Here is a 26,460-nt window from a genome sequence, read left to right as displayed (position 1 = left end):
CGGCACCACACTCGCACCAGGCGGGGATCGACAAAGGAGCCGCGGTGCCTGCCACCGCTGCACCTTTTCAAACCCTCCCCAGTACTGCCGCTATTGTTGGTAAGTTTTTAAAGTCCTGAAAAGCCGTCGGCCGTGAAGTATGCAGGCAGCATACTTCACAGCCGATGGCTTTTCAACCTCCCCAGCACCGCCACCGCTGTACCTTTTCAATCCCTACACACACACCCCCAGCACTGCTGCCATCGTTGGTAAGTTTTTTGTTTTGTGGTCCAGCGGTATCCCTACCTCGTTAGAAGGCTCTCGCGGCTGCCAATGCTGGAGGGAGCTTTGTTGTTAAGGCCTGGCTACTTCCTGTTTTCATGAAGACAGGACCCGCCAGAGAGGAAGACCTGAAGCCGGCAACAGCAATTAATTGTGAATGCTGCTGCTGCTGCCCGATGAAGTTCAAGGAGGAAAGGGAGCAGAGGGGGAGAGGATGGTAGGGCATGGAGGTAAGGAGGAAGGTAAGCCAGACCAAGGGGAAAGGAAGGGGGAAAGGAAGGAGTACATGCCATATGGAACAGAGAGAGAGAGGGGGCGGACATTGGATAGAAAGAGAAGAGAGGGCAGTGAATGGAAGGGGCAAGACGGAGGGTGAACAGTAGATAAAAGGGGTAGAGGGAGGGAGACACACACTGAATGGAAGTGTGGGGGAGAGGAGGGACAGCTGCTGAATGGAAGTCTGAGGGACAGGGGGAGCAGACGTTGGAAAGAAGTGGGAAGGAGAAAGAAAAAAGGGCACATGTGAGGGAAGAGGATAGAGTTAGAAATAAAGATAGACAGACAGGGGGCCAGGGAGAAACACAGACAAAAAGAATGACAGACAGCGTCCAAGGAGAGAGAGACAAATAAAAAAAGACCCAGACAGACAGACATCTACTCTAGCACCCGTTAATGTAATGGGTTATCACACACAGAAAAAAAACAAGCACACATACAGCAGGCAAAGAGACAAACACCAAAACAAACACAGACAGAGAGACCACAGGGAAGTGGGGGGGGGGGAGGAAAATGCTGCACAGGGAAGTGGGGTGGGAGGGAAATGCTGCAGCACATTGAAATGGAGGGGGAGGGAATGCCGATGTAGCTACTGCACAGGGAAATGGAGGGGAGAGAGACAGACAGATAGAAAGAAAGAAAGATAGTGGTAGGGAGGGAGACAGAAAGAAAAGAAGAAAGAGACAGGGGCAGGGAGAGAGACAGAAAGAAAGACAGAAATAAAGAAAGACAGACAAACATATATTCTAGCACCCGTTAATGTAACGGGCTTAAAGACTAGTCTTTTATAAAGACAGGCCTTTATTGTTGGATGGGTAAACATGTGGATTCTAAGTGTGGTCCTAATAGCACAGTCCAAATTAAAGTGGGAAGCCAGGAATAAAGAGGCCAAACCAAAGATTGATTTGAAACAGGAACAAGAAAATTTAAACAGAACTCTTGCTTCCAGTGGCAGCCAATGAAGTTTTTGATAATAGGGAGTTATATATTCCCATTTTTTAAAACCGAAAATCAGTCGTACTGCCGAATTTTGAATAACTCTGAGTCTTTGAAGGGTTTTCTTGAAAGTTCCCAGACAGATGATATTGCAATAGTCAAGCATACTTAGAATAGAAGATTGCACCAGTAGACGGAATGATGCTGCATCAAAGTATTTTCTGATGGTTCTTAATTTCCATAATGTCAAGAAGCATTTTCTAGCCAATAAGTCCGTGTGAGCATCTAAAGTAAGGTATCGATCAAGAGTCACTCCCAGAATTTTTATGGAATCGTCAATAGGGAAGTCCTGTCCATTCAAGGAAATTGTTAAATCTTTGATTTTATCGTTGGGCTCACCAGGAAAAATTTTGTTTTATCTGGGAAAGCTTCTGACATATTTATCTGCATCAGAAGCAATCAAGCTTAAAACTAAGTGGTCTATCCCTACTATCTTTTCTCCCATCAGCTAAGAATAAAAATGGTACTGTCATTTTGGTGAGAAATAGATCTGATATTAGTCTCTTATTTCCTAAAAATGACACAAATGGTAGATGGGTTAAAATTAAACTTTCTATTGGTGCTGAAACGGGAAGAATCATTAATGTCTATGCACCCAATATAGATGATCCTGAATTCCTCAATAAAACAATATCTGTATTAGAAGACAAATTTCAATCGTATATCATCGTTGGAGACTTCAACTTGGTCTTAGAACCTTCTATAGACAGGAAATCGAATGCAAAATACAATATCGCAAAAGCTTGACATAGTCTACATAATATGAACTCTCAACTAAATTTGATAGATGTTTGGAGATTATTGCATAAAAACAAATCACAATACTCATTTTACTCACCACCACACAATTCCTACTTGAGAAAAACCTTGTCAATAATGTATCTCACTCTACTATTCATGAAATCTCAATCTCTGACCATGCTGCTGTGGAACTCAGTTTTGCTGGCCTTACCAATAATTTCAGATCCTCAACTTGGAGGTTTAACAATGCACTTTTTAAGATCCAGAATTTGTTGAAAATGTTAATAATGCCATCAAAGAATTCTTTGATAATAACAGAGTGGAAGATACGGGTTGAATTTGTTTATAGGATTCATTTAAAGCATATATTAGGGTATCATAATTTCATTTCAAGCCTCTAAGAAGAAAGCTCTACTTAGGGAACTACATGTGTATCAAAAACTTGGAGGCTTTACGCCATTCCAACAGACCACAGCGTCTAGTAAAGAATGGCGTCGCTACTGTCTCCCTCTAATTTAAGCCCACCCTAAACTCATCAGCTGATGCTGCATCCAAACTACCAGCGGCAGCAGCTGATGTGTAGGCATGCCCTATCAACGTGCTACATTACTATTTGCATATTTTTACAGATGACATTTCGCAGGACCTGCCCCCAGAAAAACCCCATTAAACAAGAGTGGCCCATTCTAGTTCATTATTTAACTCATAAGGGGTTACTATGTTCAACTGATAGATCCAACATTATTCTATATAATTTAATTTCTCTTCCAAGTTTCCACCCTCCCTCCCTATGTCTAAGCTGTCAATTACCCTCCACCGTAACTGTTCTACCGTATGATGTTGTAAAAGCCAATGTTGTACAATGGGGGCTTGAATTGATTCAGTCACAATACAGGACTTTTGTTCATTTAAACATACTTGTATCGATCGTTTTGTACATCCTACATACACTAGATCACAAGGGCAAGTTATCACATAGATACCCCTAGCTGATTTACAGTTTGTCTGTGTCCTTCCTTCCCTCCCTCCGCGCCCCCCCCCACGGCGGAGGAAAGGGAACGGTGAGGGCACGCCGCCTTCGCCTCCTTCCCCTTCCCCTTCACCCTCCCCCGCCCCCAAGGTCCAAGGAACCAGATGGCCCGAGGGAGGGATTGATTGATTCATTCATTCATTCATTCATGTAGACACCTAAGACAGTCCTCTCTAGCCCCTTCCGGCGGCGCCGGATGGGACACCAGATGGCTTATTCTCCCCGATTCCCCACCCTACGTTTAGGCAGGGACCAGATGGCCAAAGCCGGGGCCGGCCCCCACGATCCCTTGACATAAAACCCTTAGACGTTTTCTTCCTGGAGAGCACATACTACGGGCGACAGTACTCCGGGCTTAATAATCGGTGTTTAATAGTCACCACCACCACCGCCGCCGCCCCCCTCCCACCGTGTGGTGGCTTAATAGCCGGTGAGGGGGCCTTCTTCCTCGGGAGCTTAATAGTCGTTCCGAGCAAGGTTCCTCACACAGATTTACCAGGGGAAGGTCCTGCCAATATAATCTGATTGACTTCTTTGACTGGGTGACCAGTCATCTGGATGCCGGGGGAGTCCCTGGACGTGATCTATTTGGACTTCAGCAAAGCTTTTGATAGCGTCCCACACCGCAGGCTGTTGAACAAACTAAAATCGATGGGATTAGGGGATACATTCACTACACGGGTAAGGGATTGGCTAGGTGGTAGGCTTCAAAGAGTGATGGTAAACGTCAGCAGTGACGAGTGGAGTACCTCAGGGCTCCTCCGTCTTAGGGCCGATTCTATTCAATTTATTCATAGGAGATTTGACCCAAGGGCTTAGAGGAAAAGTATCACTGTTTGTCGCCGCCGCCAAACTATGCAACATAGTAGGCCAAAGCAGTGTACCTGAATTTATGATGCAGGACCTACGGCAGCAGCTGGAACAGTGGTCATCAACTTGGCAGCTAAGCTTCAATGCACCTAGGCAAAAAATAAAATCCAACACAGAACTTGCACACTAAATGGTGAAACCTTGTCCAGGACCACGGTGGAACGTGATTTAGGAGTGATCATTAGCGATGATATGAAGGCTGCCAATCATGTGGAGAAGGCTTCGTCCAAGGCAAGACAAATGATGGGCTGCATCCGTAGTAGGGGTTTTGTCAGCAGAAAACCTGAAGTCATAATGCCACTGTACAGATCCATGGTGAGACCTCATCTCGAGTATCGTGTTCAATTCTGGAGACCACACTACCGGAAAGATGTGTTGAGAATTGAGTCGGTTCAGCACCTTTAAGTATATCACGGGGCGTATAGAGGTGAAAGATGATATCTTCAGTCTTACAGGGCCCTCGGTGACCAGAGGACACTCGCTGAAAATCAGGTGAGGGAAACTTCAAGGTGATGCTAGGAAGTACTTCTTCACCGAAAGGGTAGTCGATCATTGGAACGAGCTACCTCAGCAGGTGATTGAGGCCAACAGCGTGTCAGATTTTAAGAGAAAATGGGATATTCAGGTGGGATCTATAGGGGAGTAAAAGTCAGGGAGTGGGTCATCGGTATGGGCAGATTCGATGGGCTGTGGCCCTTTTCTGCCGTCAATTTCTATGTTTCTAATGACATATCCTGTTTGTGGGTCTTTCCATTCTTGGCCCTCTAGAGTGTTGTCACACCATTGGCAGTGGTGACATTTCTCATGACCCTTTATCTCAGGTCCATTATCCTTCTTCCCATCTGAACGCCTTAGTAGCTGGCCAATAGTTTTGCCCCTTAGAAAAGCAAACATGGGAAACTCTTCAAACACCTCATGGAGATTTAGCATGTGCCAATGTTGTTTTATTAGAGAAATCATCATTTTTGTTGCTGTTGAGTAAGGCAATACACATACTAAACTCCTTTCTTCTAATGCAACAGGTTTTTCTTATAATAATAGGTTTCTCTGTCCATACCTCGCTCTCAGATAGGCCTGATGGATGGACCTCTTGGGATATCTTTTCCTAAGGAACAGCTCCTCTAATCCTTTAGCAACTACTTTAAATTCCTGTATTGTGGAGCATATTTTCCTTGCTCTTAAGAACTGGCTGATTGGAAGGCTATATTTCAGACGATAGGGGTAGAAACTACCAAAATGTAACAGAGTGTTATGGGCCACAGGTTTCCTATAGAGTATAGTTTTAATTTGAGAGTCCTCTTTCATAATTAGTAAATCCAAAAATTCTATCGGATGTTTACTATATGTAGCTGTAAATTAAGATTTCTTACATTTATCCACTGGATGAAGCCTATCAGATCTTGTTCCGTTCCCTCCCAAAGCAAAAAGACATCATCCAGGAACCGCTTCCATAGGGGTATGTACCCCAAATACCCTGAAGGCTAAATCTCATCTACCTCAAATTTACCCACGTATAAGGCCCCCATAGCCACCCCTTGTGTCTACTGGTAAAAGGTACCATCCTATTCAAAAAAGTTCCTCCTGATAACTCATTCTGCTAACTTCATCAAAAAAGCTGTACATATCCGTTGTTTTTCTCTTGCATCCAAGACTTCTTTTATGACAGATAGTGCCACCTCTTGTGGGATCCTTGTGTATAAGGAAACCATATCAAGGGTCACTAACCAGGTCTCCTCCTGTAACTGTACTTCCTCTGTCAGTATTCGTAAAAGGTGGGAAGAATCCTTCAAATAGGAGGTAACTTTCCTGGCTTCATTCCTCAGAAATATATCTAAAAACTTAGATAATGGTTCTAACAAACTGTCTCTAGTGTTCACTATTGGTCCACCACGGGGAATTTTCATATTCTTATGAATTTTGAGCACAAAATGGATCTGCGGAGTCCGTGGGTATTTTTCCAATAAAAATTGGTATTCTTTCAACGTCAGATGGCCTTGTTCATAGTATTGGGTACATAATCAAAAATGTCTTTCATGAGAGAGTCCACCGGATTTCCAGGAAGTTGGTGATAGGCTTCTGCATCATTTAATTGACGAATCGCCTCCATTTGGTACATCCCTTTGTCTTGGATCACTATGGCACCTCCTTTATCTGCTTTTGTTATTACTACATTTTCCATACCCCGTAATTGGTTTAATGCTTGATATTGTTGGTATGTTAATTTAAATCATATGTCTGACTCTCTCATGGATCTTTCATATTTTGTTATCCCATCTAACACCAGATCCCAAAAGGTGGTTAAAACACGATCCATCAGTCCCGGAGGAACCCATCTGGACTCCTTCTTAATGATAGAAACTTCTTCATAATCCCCTATGTCAGTTTGAGCTTGGAAAAATATTTTTATGTGAAGCTTCCTTATAAATTTATAAAAGGATATTTTTAACTGGAAAAAATCCGGTTGTTCTTGGATTACTTATCCCAAGCCTAATTGTAGTACTTCCCTCTGATGTTGAGTTAGTGGATTAGATGAGATATTCAGCACAAGAGACTCTATTTCTGTTTCGCCCCTCTGCCTCGGGATACTCCCTGTCCTCTGGTCTTGGGTCGGGTACTCCTCTGGTTCTGTACCTCGTCCCCCAACATCCTGGTGGAAAATGTATCGATCGACTCCCCACTTGTGGCCTCAGATCATCCGAAGAGGCTTCAAATGCTACTTTCTTCTTACTCTGTATGGGGGTACTCTTCTTATTCCATGTGTATAACTTTCCTTCCAGATAATCTCTTTCATCTCTTTTCCATTTCTTGATTAGAATTATGACATACAGTATTCACATGCATGTGAATGTATTTGAGTAAATGCCTATTCAATATAAATGCTCTACTCTTTTAGTAAGAGAGCCCACTCTCAACAGAAGAAAAAGCCTCAGGTAATTTTTAGGTAGGGCGTAACCGCTCAAACCTCCTCCTCCAACATCATTGGCAAATAAACTTCCAGAGAGAATGTGCACAATACCACATTCTACTCTACATGCAGGACTGAATTAGCTGTTGCTTCTAACTGTAAGACAACAAGGGGTTTTTAAAGACTAGCCAACGTTTCACGGTCAGAGACCGTTTCTTCGGGGCTTTTTTAACTTTAACTTTCTTCCACCGTTTTTTCTGTGAACATAAGTAGATAAATGCTGTCTATATCAGATTCATTCACTGCAGTGTCTATAAAAGTCTCAGATTCAGTTACTCACTGAGCTGCTTGCTTCATCTCCAGCGTCCTGTCAATGTGGCATATTCTCCTTCGTATTTTAGATAGAGCTCCACCCATCGGATTGCTCCACGTCTATCACATAGAGAACGTAGGTTGCTCTTCCCTAATGGGCTGGATCTCTGAGAAAGTGCGGCACTATTAAATATCTGGAACAGAATGTTATACTTCTTCGAGTGATCTAGTAGAAGTAATACCAATCAATAGACACAGAAGCCCCTCTGGTGCAGCATTGTTTGGAACACCACCATGATTTCTTTAAGCTTCAATGTTATGTATTAGAGCACATAGAAGGTGATGTCCGGGGTGGGAATCGCCAATTACATCTTCAACAAAAAGAGCAGCGATGGATCTATGAACTTGGGTCTGTGATACCAGGGGGCCTGAATATGGGCATTGACTGTGAAACGTTGGCTAATCTTTAAAAACCACTTGTTCTCTTACAGGTAGAAGCAACAGCTAATTCAGTCCTGCTTGTAGAGTAGAATGTGGTATTGTGCACATTCTCTCTAGAAGTTTTTATGCCGATGATGTTGGAGGAGGAGGCTTGAGCGGTTACGCAGTACCTAAAAATTACCTGAGGCTTTTTCTTCCATTGAGAGTGGGCTCTCTTACTAAAAGAGTGGAGCATTTATATTGAATAGTTATTATTTATTACCCACTCTCACCAATATTTGGATATAGTATTGTCACTTTGAGTAAATGCTAAAATTCCACTTAAATGCTATTCTGTAAATATACGCATATCTTACATAGCATGTATTTGATAGATGATCCTACATCTTGGTATACTGCATGGGACTTGCACTTACATAACTTATATTAAATATTGCAAGTTACAAACTTATTTTTGGCATATAGGTGTATGTACTTAGACCAGCTCTATGGTTGGTTTAAGTGCTCACATTTGTATTATAGACTTGTATTTCACCTATTACCACTAATCTCAATCCACTAATCTCAAATCCCATGTTTTTCCTTGTGACCCTGGGCAAATTACTTAATCCCCCATTGCCCCAGGTACGTTAGGTAGAGTGTGAGTCCACTAGGACAGATAGGGAAAAATGCTTGAGTACCTGAATGTAAACCACTTAGGCTATAAGTGGCATATAAATACTTAAATAAATAAAATTCTATAAAGGAAAACAGGTGCCTACTTTCCTTTATAGATTAAGCATTACCTAAATATTATAGAATTGCCTCAAAGTGTACCAGCAAACAATAGGTGCTTATTTTGAGTTGCACCTGGTACCAAAATGTCACTGTATATTCTCTTTTCAGGTTTTTAATTTTGATCCTGGAGCTGCTGTAAAACAGAGAACAGCAGAAGATGTCAAAGCTGATGAAGATGTTACTAAGCTATGTATCCACAAACGGAAAATCATTGCTGTGGCCACACTTCATAAAAGCATGGAAGTACCACACCCCTCTCTGATTTTAACAAGTCCAGGTGGTGGAACAAGTAAGTAACATAGGGATTTAATTTGACTTGCTTGATACTAAAATTAAAAAAATGATTTTGTGATTAGTACACTGCATTATGAAAAAGACTTCTCTTGGGTGTTATGCTTGAAATCTATGCTATCGACTTCTTTTTAGCCCAGAGAGTCTTATTACCTCTGTTTGCTCAAGCCTAATTGGAACTGGTTGGTGCTAAATGTTTTTTAGTCTTTTGAAATCTATATTGATCTTTTTAGGACAGACTTCTCAGGAAAAATCTAGCTAGTCTGGTTTACAGGCTATCAACAATGATATATTTGTATTTAACATTTTATTTATTTAATTTCTTAAATACCACCTATAAGCCCAAAATCTATTGAAATGGTGCATATTCAGGTAAATAAGGTATTTTTCTGCCCCTGAAGAACTCCCAGTCTAAGGTCCCCTTTTATCAAGCTGCACTAGAGATTTTTTTTATTTTTTTCTGATTATAAATCAAAATTTACAAGAATACATCTTGCTCGATTAAACACAGGGAGGAAAAACAAATCAAGGTATTAAAGATTCAATCTTACTTATACAAACAATCTTATTACCCCTCTTAGACCACTATAATGGGGAGAGTGGTAAGCAGTTACATAAAATGAGGGAGAAAAAGAATAAAATTGATTAAATAAAAGACTTAGTGCTTCTAAACAACTGCTTTAACTTCTGCTATCTCTCTTTCAACATTACTTAATGATCTTCTTAACATCTAAAAACTCCCTCAGATGATTTGGAGAGAAAAGGTGTATTTGACTCCTAAATACCTAACTAAACATTTGCATGGATATGCCAAGAGAAACGTGGCTCCTAATTTAATAGTCTCTTGACGCATAGAGAGAAATTCTTTCCTTCGTTCTTGAGTGGTCTTAGAGACATCTGGATAAATCTATATTTTCTGTTGCCCAAATAATTTTTGGGAATTTTTGAAGTACAATTTCAAAATCATGTTAACATCTTGCTCAAATACAAACGATACTAGGAGCGTTGCTCTATCAGTGTCTACTGTTATTGTTTGTTCAAGAAGAGTAGTTATATTGGCAAAGTCTATTTTATTATTCTTTTTTCCCCTTTCTTTTCCTTTTTCTCCTTCTATTCTGGGAATCTTTTTATTTGGTAAATAATAAATCTTATTTATTGGAGGAATGCAATTTGAAGAAATTTGTAAATTTTCAATCAAATATCTTCAATATATCTAAAGGTAACATTCCTGGAATTTGTGGAAAATTTAGAATACGGAGGTTTAATCGTCTGTTGAAATTTTCAAATTGTTCCAGTTTTCTATGTATTGAAGTATTATCTTTAACTGAGGCTATCTTAAACTGTTGCAAATGCTGTATATCATCCTGCATTTGCTTAGCTTGAGCTGTAAATTCCAATTTCATTAATTGCACAGTTTTTGTTAAGGAGTCTAATTTATCTGTTATTTTGGTTACCTCTTCCGTTGATTTTCCCATTTTGCTCTCCATCCGCTGAAGAAGAAGCCAGATGCTATTTAAGGATACCTCCGTGGAAGAGGGTAAAAATTCCTCATTCTTGCTTGCAGACGTCGGTCGTTCTGCCGAGGACTTCGTGCCCCCGCCGGGAGACCCCACGTTTCCACTTCCGGGATCGCAAGCCTCCTGCCTCAACGCCTCAGCGATCGATGGACACGGAGGGTGAAGGAAAGCTGGAGGAAATAAAGATATTTCAGTGCCCGAAAGGGCAAACGACTCCCTCTCGTCTCCACCCTGCGCCGGGCTCTCCACTCTGGTAGAGATTTTTATCATGAGCCAGTGCAGTAAATGCTCCGACGCTCATAGAATTACTATGAGCATTGGAGCACTTCACCGGCCCATGCTAAAAAACCTCTCGCGCAGCTAGATAAAAGGGAGGAGGGGGGTAATTTTGTTCCTGAGGTAGTAGAGGGTTAAATAATTTGCCCAAGATCACAATGAGCTGACAGTGGGATTTGAACCAGGTTCATTCTGACATCCTTCCAATCTACCCTCTCGCTTGCCAAACAAGAATGCTACAACCATTTAACTAACTCAGCTCTCTGCTCGAAGTACCCCCACCTCCCATCCCTTCCTCACTTCCCCCAGATGATGTTGGAGTTCTTCTATGACAAGATTCACAAGATCCACCTTGAATTCTCAGCCAAGTCACTTCCCCCACTACCCCTTCCAGCTGTCCGCTCTGCCAACCTCCTTTCAACACCTGCCACCTTTTCTGAAGTCACTGAAGAGGAAACAGCTCACCTTCTCTCCTCCCAGGGCTGTGGAGTTGGTAGATAAATCCTTCGACTCCGACTCCAGGTACCCAAAATTGTCTCCAACTCCATAGCCCTGTCTCCTCCTCCAAACCCATCACCTGATCCTCTGATTCGATTCAACCCGCCTTCTCAGAGCTATCACTCCCACTGTCATCCCTCCCATCTGTCACATCCTCAGCTCTCCACTGCAACAGTTCCTGATGTCTTCAAACATGGTATAGTTACACCTCCTCAAAAACCTTCACCAGACCTCACATCCCTCTCCAACTATTGCCCCCATCTCCACCACTGTCTAGACTTCCTTTCTTCTCAAGATATTCTTGACCCGCTTCATTCGAGCTTTCACCCTCTTCATTCTACGGAAACTGCCCTTGCTAATGTCTCTAATGACCTGTTCCTGGCCAGATTCAATGGCCTCTACTCTATCCTCATCCTTCTCGATCTATCTGCTGCCTTTGATACTGTTAATCACCACCTACTCCTTGATATGCTGTCCTCGCTGGGATTCCAGGGTTTTGTTCTCTCCTGGTTTTCTTCCTATCTCTGCCATCATTTAGATTTAGTATTTAGATCAATGCTGTCTTGTTAAAATGTTTATTTTATTTTTATTTTTCCTCTAACTCTACTTTTCACTTCTCTATTACCCTCCAGGTACTTTAGTTAGATTGTGAGCCTTCGGGACAGTAAGGGAATTTTTCAAGTACCTTTCCTATTTCTAATCTTAATGTATATTTTGTAAACCGCTTAGAACCTAACGGATGTAGCGGTATATAAGAAATAAATTACATTACATTACATCATACTTTCAGTGTATGTAGTGGTGGATCCTCCTCTGCTGCTATCCCACTGTCTATCGGTGTACCTCAAGGCTCTGTCGTAGGCCCTCTCCTCCTCTCTATATATACCCAGTCTCTCAGTACACTGATCTCCTCCCATGGTTTTCAATATCACCTCTATGCTGATGACTCTCAGATCTACTTCTCCACACCTTATATCTCAGCCTGCCTGTCTGATATTTCCGCTTGGATGTCTCACCACCTTCTAAAACAGAATACCACTAAAACCAAACTCCTTATCTTTCCATCTAAACCCACCTCCCTACCTCATGTTATTCTCTGTTTCTGTAGATAACACTCTCATCCCCCCTCTGTCTTCTCTGCTTGCAACCTCGGGGTAATCTGTGACTCCTCTCTTTCTCTCCTTCTCCGCTCAGATCCAACAAACTGCTAAAACCTGTTACTTCCTCCTCTTTAAATTTACCAAAATCCAACTTCTCCTCTGAGTGCACTACCAAAACCCTTATCCACGCTCTCATCAGCTCTCACTTAGACTATTGCAATGTACTTTTCTCAGGTCTTCTGCTTAACTATCTTTCTCCCTTTCAATCTGTTCAAAATGGTGCAGCACGACTCATATTACATGAGAGCCACCACGCTTACATTACCCCTCTTTTCAAGTCACTTCATTGGCTCCCCATCTGTTCCGAATACAGTTCAAACTCCTCTTACTGACTTACAAATGCATTCACTCTGTAGACCCTCAATATCTCTTCTCACTTATCTCCCCCGTGCTCCCCCGCTGTAAACTCTGTTCATCAGATAAGTCCCTCTTATCATGTACCCTTCTCCATCACCAACTCCAAACTTCGTCCTTTCTTTCTTGCCATGCTATATGCCTGGAGCAGGCTGCCAGAGTCAATACGTCATGATCTGTCTCTAGCGGTATTGAAATCCAAACTAAAAGCCCACATTTTTAAGCTGATTTCAACTCTTAACTCACTCACCCATCGGTTACCTTTACCCATCGTACCATTCCTTCTGCTAGAAACACCCCAACCCTGAGATGTCCTGTCTATACAAATTGGATTGTAATGAGCAGGGACTGGAGAAATAATTAATAGTAGTAATAGTTCCCATGGTTCTCAGCTCACTGCTTTAGAAATTAGGCTACTCCTGTACTACATGTAACATGGAGGTAATAGATGTAAACCTATCCCATGAGTTTTCAGTGTGACTATCCAGAAAGCCTGATTGACAGAGGGTATCCTGAAGACTTGAATTGAGAACCACTTTTCTAGGAGGAACCATTTGGCCTACAGATTTTATTTTGATCATTGATGTTTTACCTTCTTTCTAAATTCAGCATGGTATATGTGAAGAAACAAAGAACACAGATTCTTGCACTGATTTGGTGTCAGTTGACCTGATGCACATTGGTAAAATGATATCGGATACTGTGCCAAAACTGAAATTAGTTGTTCTCCTAATCTTTTATGGTTATAAATGTTATTGACTGTTTAATTGGATGAAATATAGCAATTCTGGGGCAGAAATCATCGATGGCAACTTCTTTCTCCAGGTGGTCCCTGTCCTCAGTACTTGGGATAGATTAGCTGGGGTGCAGGGGTCCAGACAGAATTTCTCTGTCTCCATTGGAATTGGTTTGAGGTAGGGAAACTGGAAATTCCCTCCCCAAGTTGTATGCTTTCTTTTCCTCCTCCCTTCCAGTTGTCCAGATGAACGCAGAGTGGTACCATATCCTACAGTTTTTGTGAGAGAAGAGGGAGGTGGAGGTATTCTGATTTTCCTTGTTTCATTTACACTGGGTGGTTAGGGTTCTCTTCCTTTGGGAGGGCTCCCTTACTAGTAGGGGTCGGAGGCAGGGATTGGCTTCCTCTAGAACTCTATATTGCTTTTGCTATGGATAGTGGCTGCTGGTTGCATTACAGCTCACCGCATAGCATCCTGGGCAACAATGCTGCTCACTCTGCTCTAAAAGTTGGCATTGAAAATGTTGTCTAAAACCAAATTTGTATCATTCTATTTTATGAACTGAACTTCGTAGTCCTTCAGTTCATATCGAGGGAAAGTTGTGATTGCAGTTTAAACCACATTTAATTGCCAGTGGTTTATGGTTTATTAAGATACCATATACCACCCTTCCTGACCACATAACAGAGCCATTTACAATTTTAAAAATTGTAAATAATTGTTTTAAAATAAGTATTGTCTTCTTCCTCAAATACATTTCTGAGACATGCATCGAGATTGATTTTAGAAAGGACATGTAAGTAAAATTAAGCCCTCAAAGTCAGGAAACAGAAAACTCCCATAATATTTTATAAAAGCTCTGCTAATCATAAAGCGTCTTCTAAAATAACAGACATGGGGAAAGCCACTGCTTGCACTGAGATTGGTAGCGTGAAATGTTCCTGCTACTTGGTTTTCTGTCAGGTACTTGTGACCTGGATTTGCCACTGTGGCAACAGGATAGAGAAGGCTAGATGAACCATTAGTTTGACCCAGTATGGCTATTGTTATGTTCTTATGTTCATGTGCAGGACTGCACGGCTAAGTCCCTCCTCTTCCAGTGGGAGCAGTGATTTTAAAAAGCTTAACATGGAGAAGGCAAGGAGGATGCAGTGATTTTATGTACAGATTATTTTTCTTGAGTTTTAAATCCATCAACAACAGTAGCATAATGATTACCATGAATAATAAACAACAAAGACATGAAATTGCAATAGGCAAATGGGAGCAGCAATTTTAAAAAGCTGCATATAGAGATGTGCATGAAAGCAGCTTTACAGAATCACTTAAAGCTCCCACAGTGCAAACCCAACTTTGCACTGGTCAGTTGATCCCGCAAATTCCCTATTTTTGGGATTTTTTTTGTTGTTTTATATTTAGAAATTATATAAAACTAGTGAAAATCATTAATAAGGGGATGTGGCGAAGGCACTAACCAAGATGGCTGCATGAGAGAGTAGCTCTGGGCTGCCCTCACAATTAAAGGGTGTTTCTAGTAGGTATCGCAGCCTCTTCTTTCTCAGAGTGGTGTCTATAGCGTGGCATTTATCTTACCAAACATCTCTGATGAGTAAACGGTCCTGATATTGGATCTTTTGAGCTTGATTACATACCAGAGGCGAGGCCTACCACACGTGCAGATATGTTGGGGCTGGGCAGTGTGCAAGCCCCAAGACCTTTGGCTGATGTCCCACCACCAGATGATGCCTCGCATCCCAAGGCCCCGGCATTGCCTCAACAAGTGTATCCTATACAGAAAATTCATGCTTGGATGAAAGAAATACGCACGGATCTTAAGGCAGTTTGTTCGGATGTGACTTCCCTGGGGGCCAAATTGAAAGCAGAGATATAGGAATTAGGCACCAGAGTCAAGGAAGCAGAACATTGCCTAGATGACCAGGCTGAACTATTGGACACGGCGGATAAGCATGTAACTACCCTCCGGGAGGGCTATACCTCTTTAAAAATTAGAGGACTTGGAAAATCGCAGTAGGTGCTATAATTTCCGCTTCAGGGGTGTCCCTGAAGTACCCACTTATTATAACTGTGAGCATGTGGTGCAACAGATTACTAGCTCTCTCCTGCAGGTAGAGGTGGAGACTATTATTCTGGACAGAACACATCGTGCCCTGGGCCCGGCACATGCTAACTGCCTGAAGGACATCATGGTCTGTTTTACGAGCTACAAGATCAAAGAGCAAGTACTACAAGCAATACGGAAAACTGAGAACTTTACCTGAAATATATTCCCATTTTACTATACATCGCCTAGAAATCGCGATAGTCGATTAAACAAAATTTTAGTAAAACTTGAAACTTATCCAATTGAGATTTATCAGGATTTGTCCAGTACGATGCTGCACCCTGCAGGAAGCTCAGGACATTTCCCCCAGGAAGCAGTGGCCACTACTTCGCTGCCGAGTTCAGGCTCTTCAATTTTGAATATATGGCCCCAGCCCAAATGGCAGCAAGTCACCAAGGGCAAGGGACAACTGCGACGCCAACAATCGTACCCTGGAGGGACCACTGCAGTGACTGGCACTTGAATGAATAGGGGGTGGTTTTTTTACCTTTTTGGCAAGTGATACAATTATCTTTGTTTATTGGACACTACTGCTCTAATTGGTTGGTATCTTGGTTTGATGCATTCAGTTGGGTGCTACATACCAGGCTTATTGGTGAAGAGGGTTGGCCTTGGCGCATCCCCCCCCCCCCTTGTTTTCTGCTATTTCTGGTCTGGGCAGTGAGGTTCCCAGGTCCAGTTAGTAGAGTTTCGATGGGGAATAGGACTAAGTTGGAGGGATGGGAGAGGGGGCGGTTTGGGACATTTTAGGGGTTCATTGTTGTTTTTTTTCCTTGTACGGGTTGGGTCTTTTACTGCTGGTGGGTTTTACAATTTGTTTGGGCAGGGGGTAGGGGGTTGAGGCTTTTGTTATTCTTTTTGGGTGTTTATGAGTGTATTACGATATCTGTCTCTTAATATTAAGGGCTTAAACTCCCCCTTTAAACGTCACCTTTTGTTCAGGGATTTATTGAGGTTCCGGGCTCATGTGGCCTTTATTCAGAAAACCCAGCTCTTACCACGCCACAAACATTATTGTAGACATCCCAGTTTTCCTCATTTACATTTTGCTTCTAGTTAACATACTAAAAAGACCAGGGGGGTAATGATAGCTCTGTCAAGGGATTTGCCATGGCAGGTTTGCAACATATTTAGAGACAGAGGGGCGATATTTGCTTCTCAAAGTGGCCCTGGGCACTCAGCATTTTACATTGGTAAATGTTTATTTCCCTAATAAGGGTCATATTGCTTTCTTTTATTCACTAACTAGCAACCACAAAGAGCAGTAAAAAAGTCTAATGGACTTTCAGAGTGACCCAGTCTGTCAAAAGCATTCAAATGATAATAAATAGTTATAATTATAAATATGTGAGAGGGAATCTCAGTGTGAAGGAAAAGCGAAGGGAGAATATTCTCCAACACTTACACATATTGGTGAAGATATAATAACCTCCACCTGTACACCATCACTGAATCCCTCTTGTGTGCTCAACTCAATCATAAGTGAGAAAACTAATACAGTGATAAAATAAATCACAAATTTAAAGTGCTAAAGTAAAGACAGAGTGGGACACTCTGAAAGTCCTCCCAGCCGACTCCTAGATCAAAAAAACAGACTTAGCTTGAAGGCATGGTCCAGAAGATTGAAGACAAAGGCAGGGCTACAAAACCCACTGCCAAATCAGGTTCTACCAAGCCCGGTTTTGGAGACTCTGGGTCCCTTCCTCAGGAACCTGTAGCATTAAGCGGATTCCAGTCATTAGGCCATGAACGGCACAGTTTTTGGTCCCGTATTTGCATAAGGATTATCTATGTTCTAAACTAAACTAAACCTTAATTTTATAGACCGGGTCTTCAACCAAAGGTGCTCGACTCGGTTTACAATAATGTAAGTATAGCACATAAATATAGAAAAAGATTATAATCTAGAATGGCTTAGTTTCCAAAGTGTTTAATAAAAAAGAAAGTTTTCAGAGCTTTCTGAAATAAAACGAAGGGGCCTAGACTTCCAACTGAAAGAGGTAACTCATTCCAGAGCTCAGTTAGTTTGAAAATGAAAGAGTGGCTGAACCTCTTGAAAGTTCTATTTTTACCCCTAAGGGAAGGAAATGTAAGTTTTACTTTATTTGAACTCCTAGTGAGATAAGATCTGTGTACATTCCACTCTAAAAGAACCAAAGTAATAAAAATGCCAAAGAGAATTTTAAATGCAATACAAACGCACTTAGATTGAATTCTAGGATACACTGGAAGCCAATGTAATTCCTTGAGCAATGGGGTTACATCAGGGGTGCCCAACGCGTCGATCGCGATCGACCAGTAGCTCAGGAAGGCAACTCGAGTCGATCGCACTCGTGTTGCCGTCCTGATCTACGGGCCGATCAGCCTTCCTCTCCAGTGTTCTCCCTAAGGCCTTTTAGCTGGGCGGTCCGCCCAGCTGTCATCTGCCGCTGCTGAACATTTTTTTAAAAAAACCCCAAAAAAACCGGCTTGGAGATTTCAGCCCCTAGCGAACTTATGCTCCGGGCTCTAACGTGTGCGTGCAGGCTTCTCTTCTCTTCCCTCCGAAACCGGAAGTTATGTTCCCGGGGGGGGGGGGGGAGAAGGGAAGCCGGCACGCACATGTTGAGAGCCCTGAAGCAAGCGTTCACTATGGGCTAATGCGGGAGACAGGTTAGTGATGCATTTGTTCTTGTTCCTGCCGGGTCCTGCCTACTTTCTGTTTCCGCGAAGGCAGGACCCTGCAGCATTTCCCCCAATAGGTTGATCACGATCTTGGGCTGATCAGCCTTCCTCTTCCCGACGGCAGAATTGACGTCGGGGAGAGGAATGCTGGTTGGCCGAAGCAGGGAGAGCTTGGGGCCTGTTATTGGTGGCGTTTGGGTCCTGGTCCCCGATGGCAATGGCAGTGGCTTGGGAGAGGGCAGGGAGAAAGAAAGAAAAAGGGCAGGCAGGGAGACAGAAGGAAAGAAGAGAAACAGAAAAAAATGAAAGGGAGGCAGAGAGAAAGAAAGGGCAGGGAAGAGGAAGGAAAAGTTGGGGGGAAGGAATGAGGTCTGGAGGAGAAGAAGCATACAGGCTAAAAGAAGGGAAGAAAGATTGTATGCACAGTCAGAAGAAGAAAGTGCAACCAAAGACTCATGAAATCACCAGACAAGGTAGGGAAAATTATTTTATTTTAAATTTAGTGATCAAAATGTGTCTGAATTTATATCTGCTGTCTATATTTTACACTAAGGTCCCCTTTTACTAAACCGCAATAGAGGTTTTTAGCGCAGGGAGCCTATGAGTGTCGAGAGCAGCACTGGGCATTCAGCGCAGCTCCCTGCGCTAAAAACTGCTATCGTGGTTTAGTAAAAAGGGAGGGGGGTATATTTTTCTATTTTTGTATGGTTGTTACTGAGGTGATAGTGCATAGAGTCATCTGCTTTGACCTCTTTGGAAAACCCTGGAATAGGAATGATAATTAACATTTTCTATGCGTACAGTGTGCGTTGTGTTTTTTTTTAATTTTATTGTTGGTAGATCATTTTGACTTGGTCATTTAAAAAGTAGCTCGCAAGCCCAAAAAGTGTGGGCACCCCTGGGTTACATGATCAAATTTACTCTTACCGAAAATGAGCCTGGCAGCGGTGCTCTGTATCAATTGAAGTCTCCGCAGACTGACCTTTGAGAGTCCCAAGTACATTGAGTTGCAATAATCCAACCTTGACAAGATAATTGACTGAACCAATACAGATGCTGATGAAAGAGCGCTCTCACACTTTTCAGGATACGGAGACTCAAGAAACACTTTTTAACAAGAGAATTTAGCTGATCCTTAAATGTAAGAGATGAATCAATAACAATACCCAATATTAGCGAGGAAAACTCAATTTTCTGAGATTCTTCTGAGTCTAGGGTCACAGCTGAGGGAAGAGAATCTAACTTTTAGTTTAGTTTATAATCCCTCACTTCTGGGTGCAATTCCCACCACAAATCAAAGATTCTAAGGCTCCTCTAGCTGGCCGAACTATCTTAGGAAGGGTATAATGTTAAGTTGAGATACCCCTCCAAAAGAAAGTAACCCTTTGCTTGTTGAAGAAGGAGCCGTGTCGGTGAATAAAAGAAAAAATAACTCCAAAAACAAAAATACTGCAAAATATACTAAATAGCAACCACAAAGAGCAGTAAAAAAAAAGTCTAATGGACTTTCAGAGTGGCCCAGTCTGTCAAAAGCACTCAAATAGTTATAAATAGTTATAGTTATAATTATAAATATAAATATAGTTATAATTATAAATATGTGAGACTGGGTCCCTTCCTCAGGAACCTGTAGCATTAAGCGTACTCCAGTCATTAGGCCATGAATGGCGCAGGAAGCAAGCCAGCCGGCAAAAGGGAGGAGGAGCTATCAGAGCAGCAGGCAAGACGCGCTTAAAAACTGGAAGGGGAGAAACATAAAAAGTCATAAAAAGACAACCCAATCACAGCATCAGAAAAATTGGCCAATGCGCTAAATAATAGTGTTCCATTCAATGCATTCATTGAGGCCGTGGGGATGAACCGCATTGAGTTCAAAAATCCAAAACTGTTCCCCCAGCTGGATACCTGCAAGTCTATCCCCCTTAAAATCCACAGGGAGTTGTTCAATGATAAACCAGGTGAGATCGGCAAACCCATGGCCCTTATCCAAACAATGGGGAACCATGGGGGCAGAGGTAGTGGAAGTATTGAGCCGGCTCTTATGTTCTAACAGTCTAATTTTTAATTTGCGGCTAGTCCGTCCCACATACACCAGGTCACACGGGCAGATGATGACGTAAACAACCCAAGCTAAACTGTGGGTGCGGATGGAACAAAACTGGATCCCCCTACGCCATTATGGGCAGTACCCTGGTTACCCCTCTCCTTTCTTCAAGCTCTTGCCCGGAGAACTCCTTTGGCATTACAGAGTCTCTTGGATATATGGGGAGCAATTAGAAAGCATTTTTTTCCAGATAGGAAATTCTTTTCTCTAACTTCTTTGGGTTATTTACCCGATTTCCAACCAGCATATACTGCCAACTCTTTTTTGGGGTGGGGTATGCGAGGCCTTTATACTCTTAGGGAAGCTTTGGGAGGAGGAGAAGGTAATTTCTTTCCAGACCTTGCAGGATGAGTATGGTTTTTAGCAAATGACTGCTTCCACTCACTACACCCAGATCCGTACATTTTTGACTCGTCATGCAGCTGATGATTTGGTTTTAGCTGAAACGCATTTAGAGAAAGAATTACATAAGGGTACTTGTAAGGGAGTGGTCTCTAGGATTTATTTGGCCTTAGTGAATTACAATGACCCCATATCCACTTAAAAGCAATGTTAGGAGAGGGATCTTCAGACTACTTTTACAATGGGAACGCAGTATCTCCTCATTGCTTTCTGTGTCTATAGATAGTACTCTATGAGAAAACAGGCATAAGATGTTATTTCACTGGTATTATACACCAGCTCGTCTTTGAGCCTGGTTTCATTTGGGTGATGGAGCCTGCTTGCAAGATTGTGGTGGGGAGGGTGATATGTTCCACATCTGGTGGGCTTGTCCCAAGATTACTGGGTTCTGGGATCAGTGTATGCTTTGGTTTATCAGATCACAGGAGAATTGTACCCTGAGTGTTCAGAACATTGTCTCTTACATGTCTGCCCATCTGGGGTTCATCCCTTGGTTCATAGGTTGGCTTCCCATATATTTGTGCTGCCCCGAATGGTCTTAGCTAGAGCCATGGTAGCTGTACGTCATATATTGGATTTTATTTTCTTAATGACAAAATTAACGGTATTGAAGTCGGGTCACTTGGTGACCTTTTATAAGATTTGGGACCCATATATCTCTTTGAAGGACATCCACTAACCCGCTTCCCTGGGATCCTTGGTAGGCATGTAAAATTATTCCACTTGTATACTTTGCTGTTGCTCCTTTATAACTTTGCTGGACCCCTAAAAGTGAATGGGAGGGGGGAAGGAGGGATTGGTTTTTCAGTATTTTGTATTGTATAGTATCAATGTATTTCTTATTGGTTTGATGTTCTGACACTTGTACTTTATCCCTTTCCTTAGAAAGCAGTTGTGCTCGTGTACTGTTCTATATCTTTTTCATCTTTCAATAAAGAATTTTCAAAAAAAAGTCATTCAATACATTGAATTTAATGTTTATTTCCGCTGTTGGAATAGTTGTATAGATTTAGAAATTATGATTTTCTAAATGTGTTTCACATTCTCAACACATTGTTTTTGTAATAGGTGCAACTCCAGTGGTACCTGCACGAGCAGCAACTCCAAGACCAACAAGGAATAAATCACATGAAGGAATTACAAATTCTGTTGTGCCAGAATGTAAAAATCCATTTAAATTAATGATTGGGGCATCAAATGCCATGGGTAGGCTTTATATACAAGAACAATCTGGGAGTCAGCAACAAGATCTTCATTCTGCTTATCCTAGGCAGAGATTGGGCAGCAATGAACATGGACAGAAATCTCCATATCGCGGGAATCATGGTGGAATGCCCAGTCCAGCTTCTTCAGGATCACAGATCTATGGTGATGGTTCAATATCTCCTAGGACTGATCCTCTTGGAAGTCCTGATGTTTTCACAAGGAATATTCCCAATTTTCATGGCGCACCAAACTCTAGTCCTATTCATATGACCAGGACGCCTCTTTCTCCACCTGGTATAATACTGCATGGTTCACCTGTGCAGTCATCTTGTGCAATGGCTGGAAGGACTAATATACCTCTTTCCCCAACCTTGACTACAAAAAGTCCAATCCTGAAAAAACCCATATGTAATTATTCAACAAACATTGAAATACCCCGAACAATGTTTCATCATAAACCATCTCAAGGCCCACCTCCACCTCCTCCACCATCTTGTGCTCTTCAGAAAAAGCTGTTAACATCAGAGAAGGATCCGCTTGGCATTCTTGACCCCATACCTAGTAAACCAGTAAATCAGAATCCTATTATCATCAATCCAACTAGTTTTCATTCAACTGTTCATGCTCAGGTACCCGTGATGAATGTAAGCATGCCTCCGGCTGTGGTCCCTTTGCCAAGCAATCTCCCTTTGCCAATAGTTAAACCTGGCCACATGAATCATGGGAGTCATGTTCAAAGAGTTCAACATTTGGCTTCCACATCCCTGTCTCCTTCACCTGTGACATCCCCTGTACATATGATGGGATCTGGAATTGGAAGGATTGAGGTATCTCCCCAAAGATCACGTTCATCTTCCACATCTTCAGATCATGGAAGTTTTATCATGCCTCAGTTAGGGCCACAATCCAGTTGTAGTGGTATTAAAGTTCCTCCTAGATCACCCCGTTCAGCTATAGGATCTCCAAGATCATCCATGCCATCAAGCCCTTCAACTAAGCCTGATGGACTTCATCAATACAAAGACATCCCAAACTCACTGATAGCTGGAATGAATAACACATTGAATCCTCCATGTAATTCAGTTTTCCCATCTGTAGCTGGTGTAAATGGTCCTTTGAAAAGCCAGCCAGGTTTTTTGGGAATGCCTTTAAATCAGATTTTGAACCAGCACAATGCTGCCTCTTTTCCAGCAAGTAGTTTACTCTCAGCAGCAGCCAAAGCACAGCTAGCAAATCAAAACAAACTTGCTGGTAACAATAGCAGCACTAGCAATTCTGGATTTGTTGCCAGTGGAAATAATAATGAAGGTCATAGCACTTTAAATACCATGTTTCCTCCTACTACCAATATACTTCTACCAACAAGCGAAGGGCAAAGTGGTCGAGCTGCACTACGAGATAAGCTTATGTCACAACAAAAAGACCCTTTAAGGAAAAGGAAACCTCCAACAACTACAGTGTTGAGCTTGCTTAGACAGTCTCAGATGGAAAGTGCTGGAATCTCTAAATCTGGGCCTGATCTAATAAGGAAACAAGGGCAAAGTTCATTCCCCATAAATTCTATGTCACAGTTATTACAGTCCATGAGTTGTCAAAGTTCTCATGTGGGTAGCAATAGTACCACTGATTGTGGAAACTCGGATATTGTTTTGCCTTGCTCTGCTAACCAGCTACATTTTACAGATAACCTGAACTCTGCCGCTGTTCAGAATTCATTGGCACAGAACTTACCCTTAAGAGGGGAAAATATGCACCACCAAAATGCAAATTTGAACTTTGTTCATGATAGTAACCCAGTTGCAAACAACCAGCTTGCAGGCTTAATAAATCAAATGCAAGCTAGCGGAAACTGTGGGATGCTCAGTCATACAGGAATACCTTTAGGAAATTCACTACATTTGAACCCTTCTCTGTCAAGAATCCAAACTTCAGCCACATCGGTGATACCAAACAGCAACTGTAGTCAGACGGTTTCTGATGGAGGTATGATATTTTATTTATATATATATCATTTGGTAGTTCAAGACAGGTTATATTCAAGAACAGTAGGTATTTTCCTATCCCCAGAGGGAGAACAAATCAAAGGCCTCATTTATTAATATGTGTCAATGGGTTAATGCATACTAATTTGAGTTAAGTACATAGAAGTTCTATTACAAAAGTGTGGTAAATATTTGCACTAACTATAATAGCAAAAATTAACACATAGTAAATTCAAAGGCTATATAGTAACTGTTGGGGGGGGTGCCCAACATGTCCTCTACCATTTCCACTCAGAAAAAGTTCTTTAACAGTTGTTAAAATTATTCTTAGTTAGAAAAGATGCATTTACCATCGCCTATTGCGAAGATGGCAAGTGCACCTGAGCTAATTGCACAAGTGACAGTGCATGGTAAGTACCATGCTCTAACTGTAATATGCACTACACACCCATTCTGTACCTATAACCTGCCCAATTTCCAGCCCCTAATGCAGCAATCAGTTAAAACACAATAGTGCATGAGAATGATAACTAAAAACAACAAAGCAGAGAGACCCAATCCAAGAGATGAAAGCAATAGAAGACTGTGTATAAAGATATTCTAGATGATGATAGTCCACGTATGTTGATCCTAACCGACCAAACACGGTCCGTGTTTCGGCAGACAGGGGTCCTAGAAATATGTTATATTTATTTTATATGTTATTTTGGAAAGTGCTGCTGTGAAATTGTGAAGTGAAGTTAGGAAGACAAAGGCAAGAACTTTAATGATGATGTACAAAATGCCAAGTCTTTAATGAACAATCATAAAAAATAAATATATTCATAAAACAGTATCCAAAAGGTCCAGGTTCATCAATCCTGTTGGATACAAACTGTTTTATGATTATATTTATATTTATTTTTTATGATTGTTCATTAAAGACTTAGCATCTTGTACATCATCACTGCAGTTCTTGACTTTGTCTTTCGACTTGATATTTCACTGCAGTTGCATTGGATTCCTTGTTTGTTGTTGCCTTTCGAAGTGAAGTTAGGGCCACCCAAATGGAGTGGATAAGTGGCTGAAGATTGTGCAAGGGTGATTTGGTACAATAATGTACATGCTACTTATATAAGTGGCTAAGGGTAGTCGGGTGGTTATAAAAAAAAAACCTATAATTAATTATGTTTAAAGAACTTAAGTGTAAGTGAAGTAATAAAACATAAAATTGTAGGTATCATGATAAACAAAGTTGTAATGCAAAGTGCTGATTACAAGAAACTAAAAATGCCAAAGTGCACAAAGGCCAGGTGAAAATCCATGGTGTGACTGATGTGAAATGCAGTTCCAAAAAACCGCTCCTACATACTAGTTGGATGTTATGATCTCAAGACAAATGTAGACTAAAAAACAATATATTCATCTTTAAACTGCAAAATGGAAAAGAACATATTGTATATAAAAAATACAATAAGAACAAACTTAAAAAACATAACAAGTATATCTTAAAAAGCAAATTTAAAAATGATCTTTCTAGACAGAAAGAATGAATAATGATTTTTCATCATAAAAAGCATATGAAAACATCAATATTTTGCATTATTTACATGACAAGAATAATAGTCATATGAAATCCTAGTGGAAAGCAACATAAATCTAATTATAATAAAATCTAAACATAAAAAAAGATGTGGAGACAGAGAAGTAAATTAAAGTGGATAAGCCGGTTATCCTAATACAAAGATCGCATACTGACCACAGTATGTCATATGAACAATAATAAACTACTATTAATATTGACAGGAGTCGCCATGCAACAAATAACTCAGAATTGGAAAGACTATACCAAATTAAATTATACGTTCTGGTGGAACTCTGTCTGTCATATATACAAAATGGAAAAAGTAATAGCATTACAACACGGGAACATTCATAATTTCAATAAAATTTGGCAACCATTGACTAATTATTCTAATGATTAGATTTCTTAGCACAATTATAATACTTATATAGAAAAGGGGAGGGACATGTATAATTTTTAGAATCATTAATTGGAAAAAGGGGAGGGATGTATAACTTTTGATTATATATAATATATACTATTTATAAATTAAGTTGTATTAATGATAGATACAATGATATATAGTAATTAATTATATCACTTGAATTTCAAACATTGTAAAAATTGAAAAATTCAATAAATAAAATTAAAAAAAAAAAAAAAAAAGAATAATAGTCATATGAAATCCTAGTGGAAAGCAACATAAATCTAATTATAATAAAATCTAAACATAAAAAAAAGATGTGGAGACAGAGAAGTAAATTAAAGTGGATAAGCCGGTTATCCTAATACAAAGATCGCATACTGACCACAGAGAAATATGTTAAATGTCATATGAACATCTTAATGTCTAAAATAATGTTTACAATAATACAAAGAAATCATATTTACTAACTAAAAACATCTAGTTGCCTAGGATGTAGACCAAAGGGCTTCTTTTACTAAGCCGCATTAGGGTTTTAACAAGTGGAATAGCACATGCTACATTGCCATGC

General features: G+C 41.0%; 1 protein-coding gene across 5 annotated transcripts in view; it reads left to right on the top strand.

The window, feature by feature from the left end:
- The window catches only part of MBD5 (methyl-CpG binding domain protein 5), a 271,962-nt gene that overhangs the window by 127,322 nt on the left and 118,180 nt on the right, over positions 1 to 26,460 (top strand). For all 5 annotated transcript variants that reach the window (XM_033947317.1, XM_033947320.1, XM_033947316.1 and 2 more), the window contains 2 exons: positions 8,718 to 8,898; positions 21,803 to 23,923. In XM_033947317.1, coding sequence (XP_033803208.1) covers positions 8,718 to 8,898; positions 21,803 to 23,923 — 2,302 coding nt within the window. The remainder of the gene's footprint in view (positions 1 to 8,717; positions 8,899 to 21,802; positions 23,924 to 26,460) is intronic.

The sequence above is a fragment of the Geotrypetes seraphini genome, chromosome 5, assembly GCF_902459505.1.
Source record: "Geotrypetes seraphini chromosome 5, aGeoSer1.1, whole genome shotgun sequence".
NCBI lineage: Eukaryota > Metazoa > Chordata > Amphibia > Gymnophiona > Dermophiidae > Geotrypetes > Geotrypetes seraphini.
Note: the sequence above shows the minus strand (reverse complement) of the source record. Positions and strands in the feature narration are given on the sequence as shown.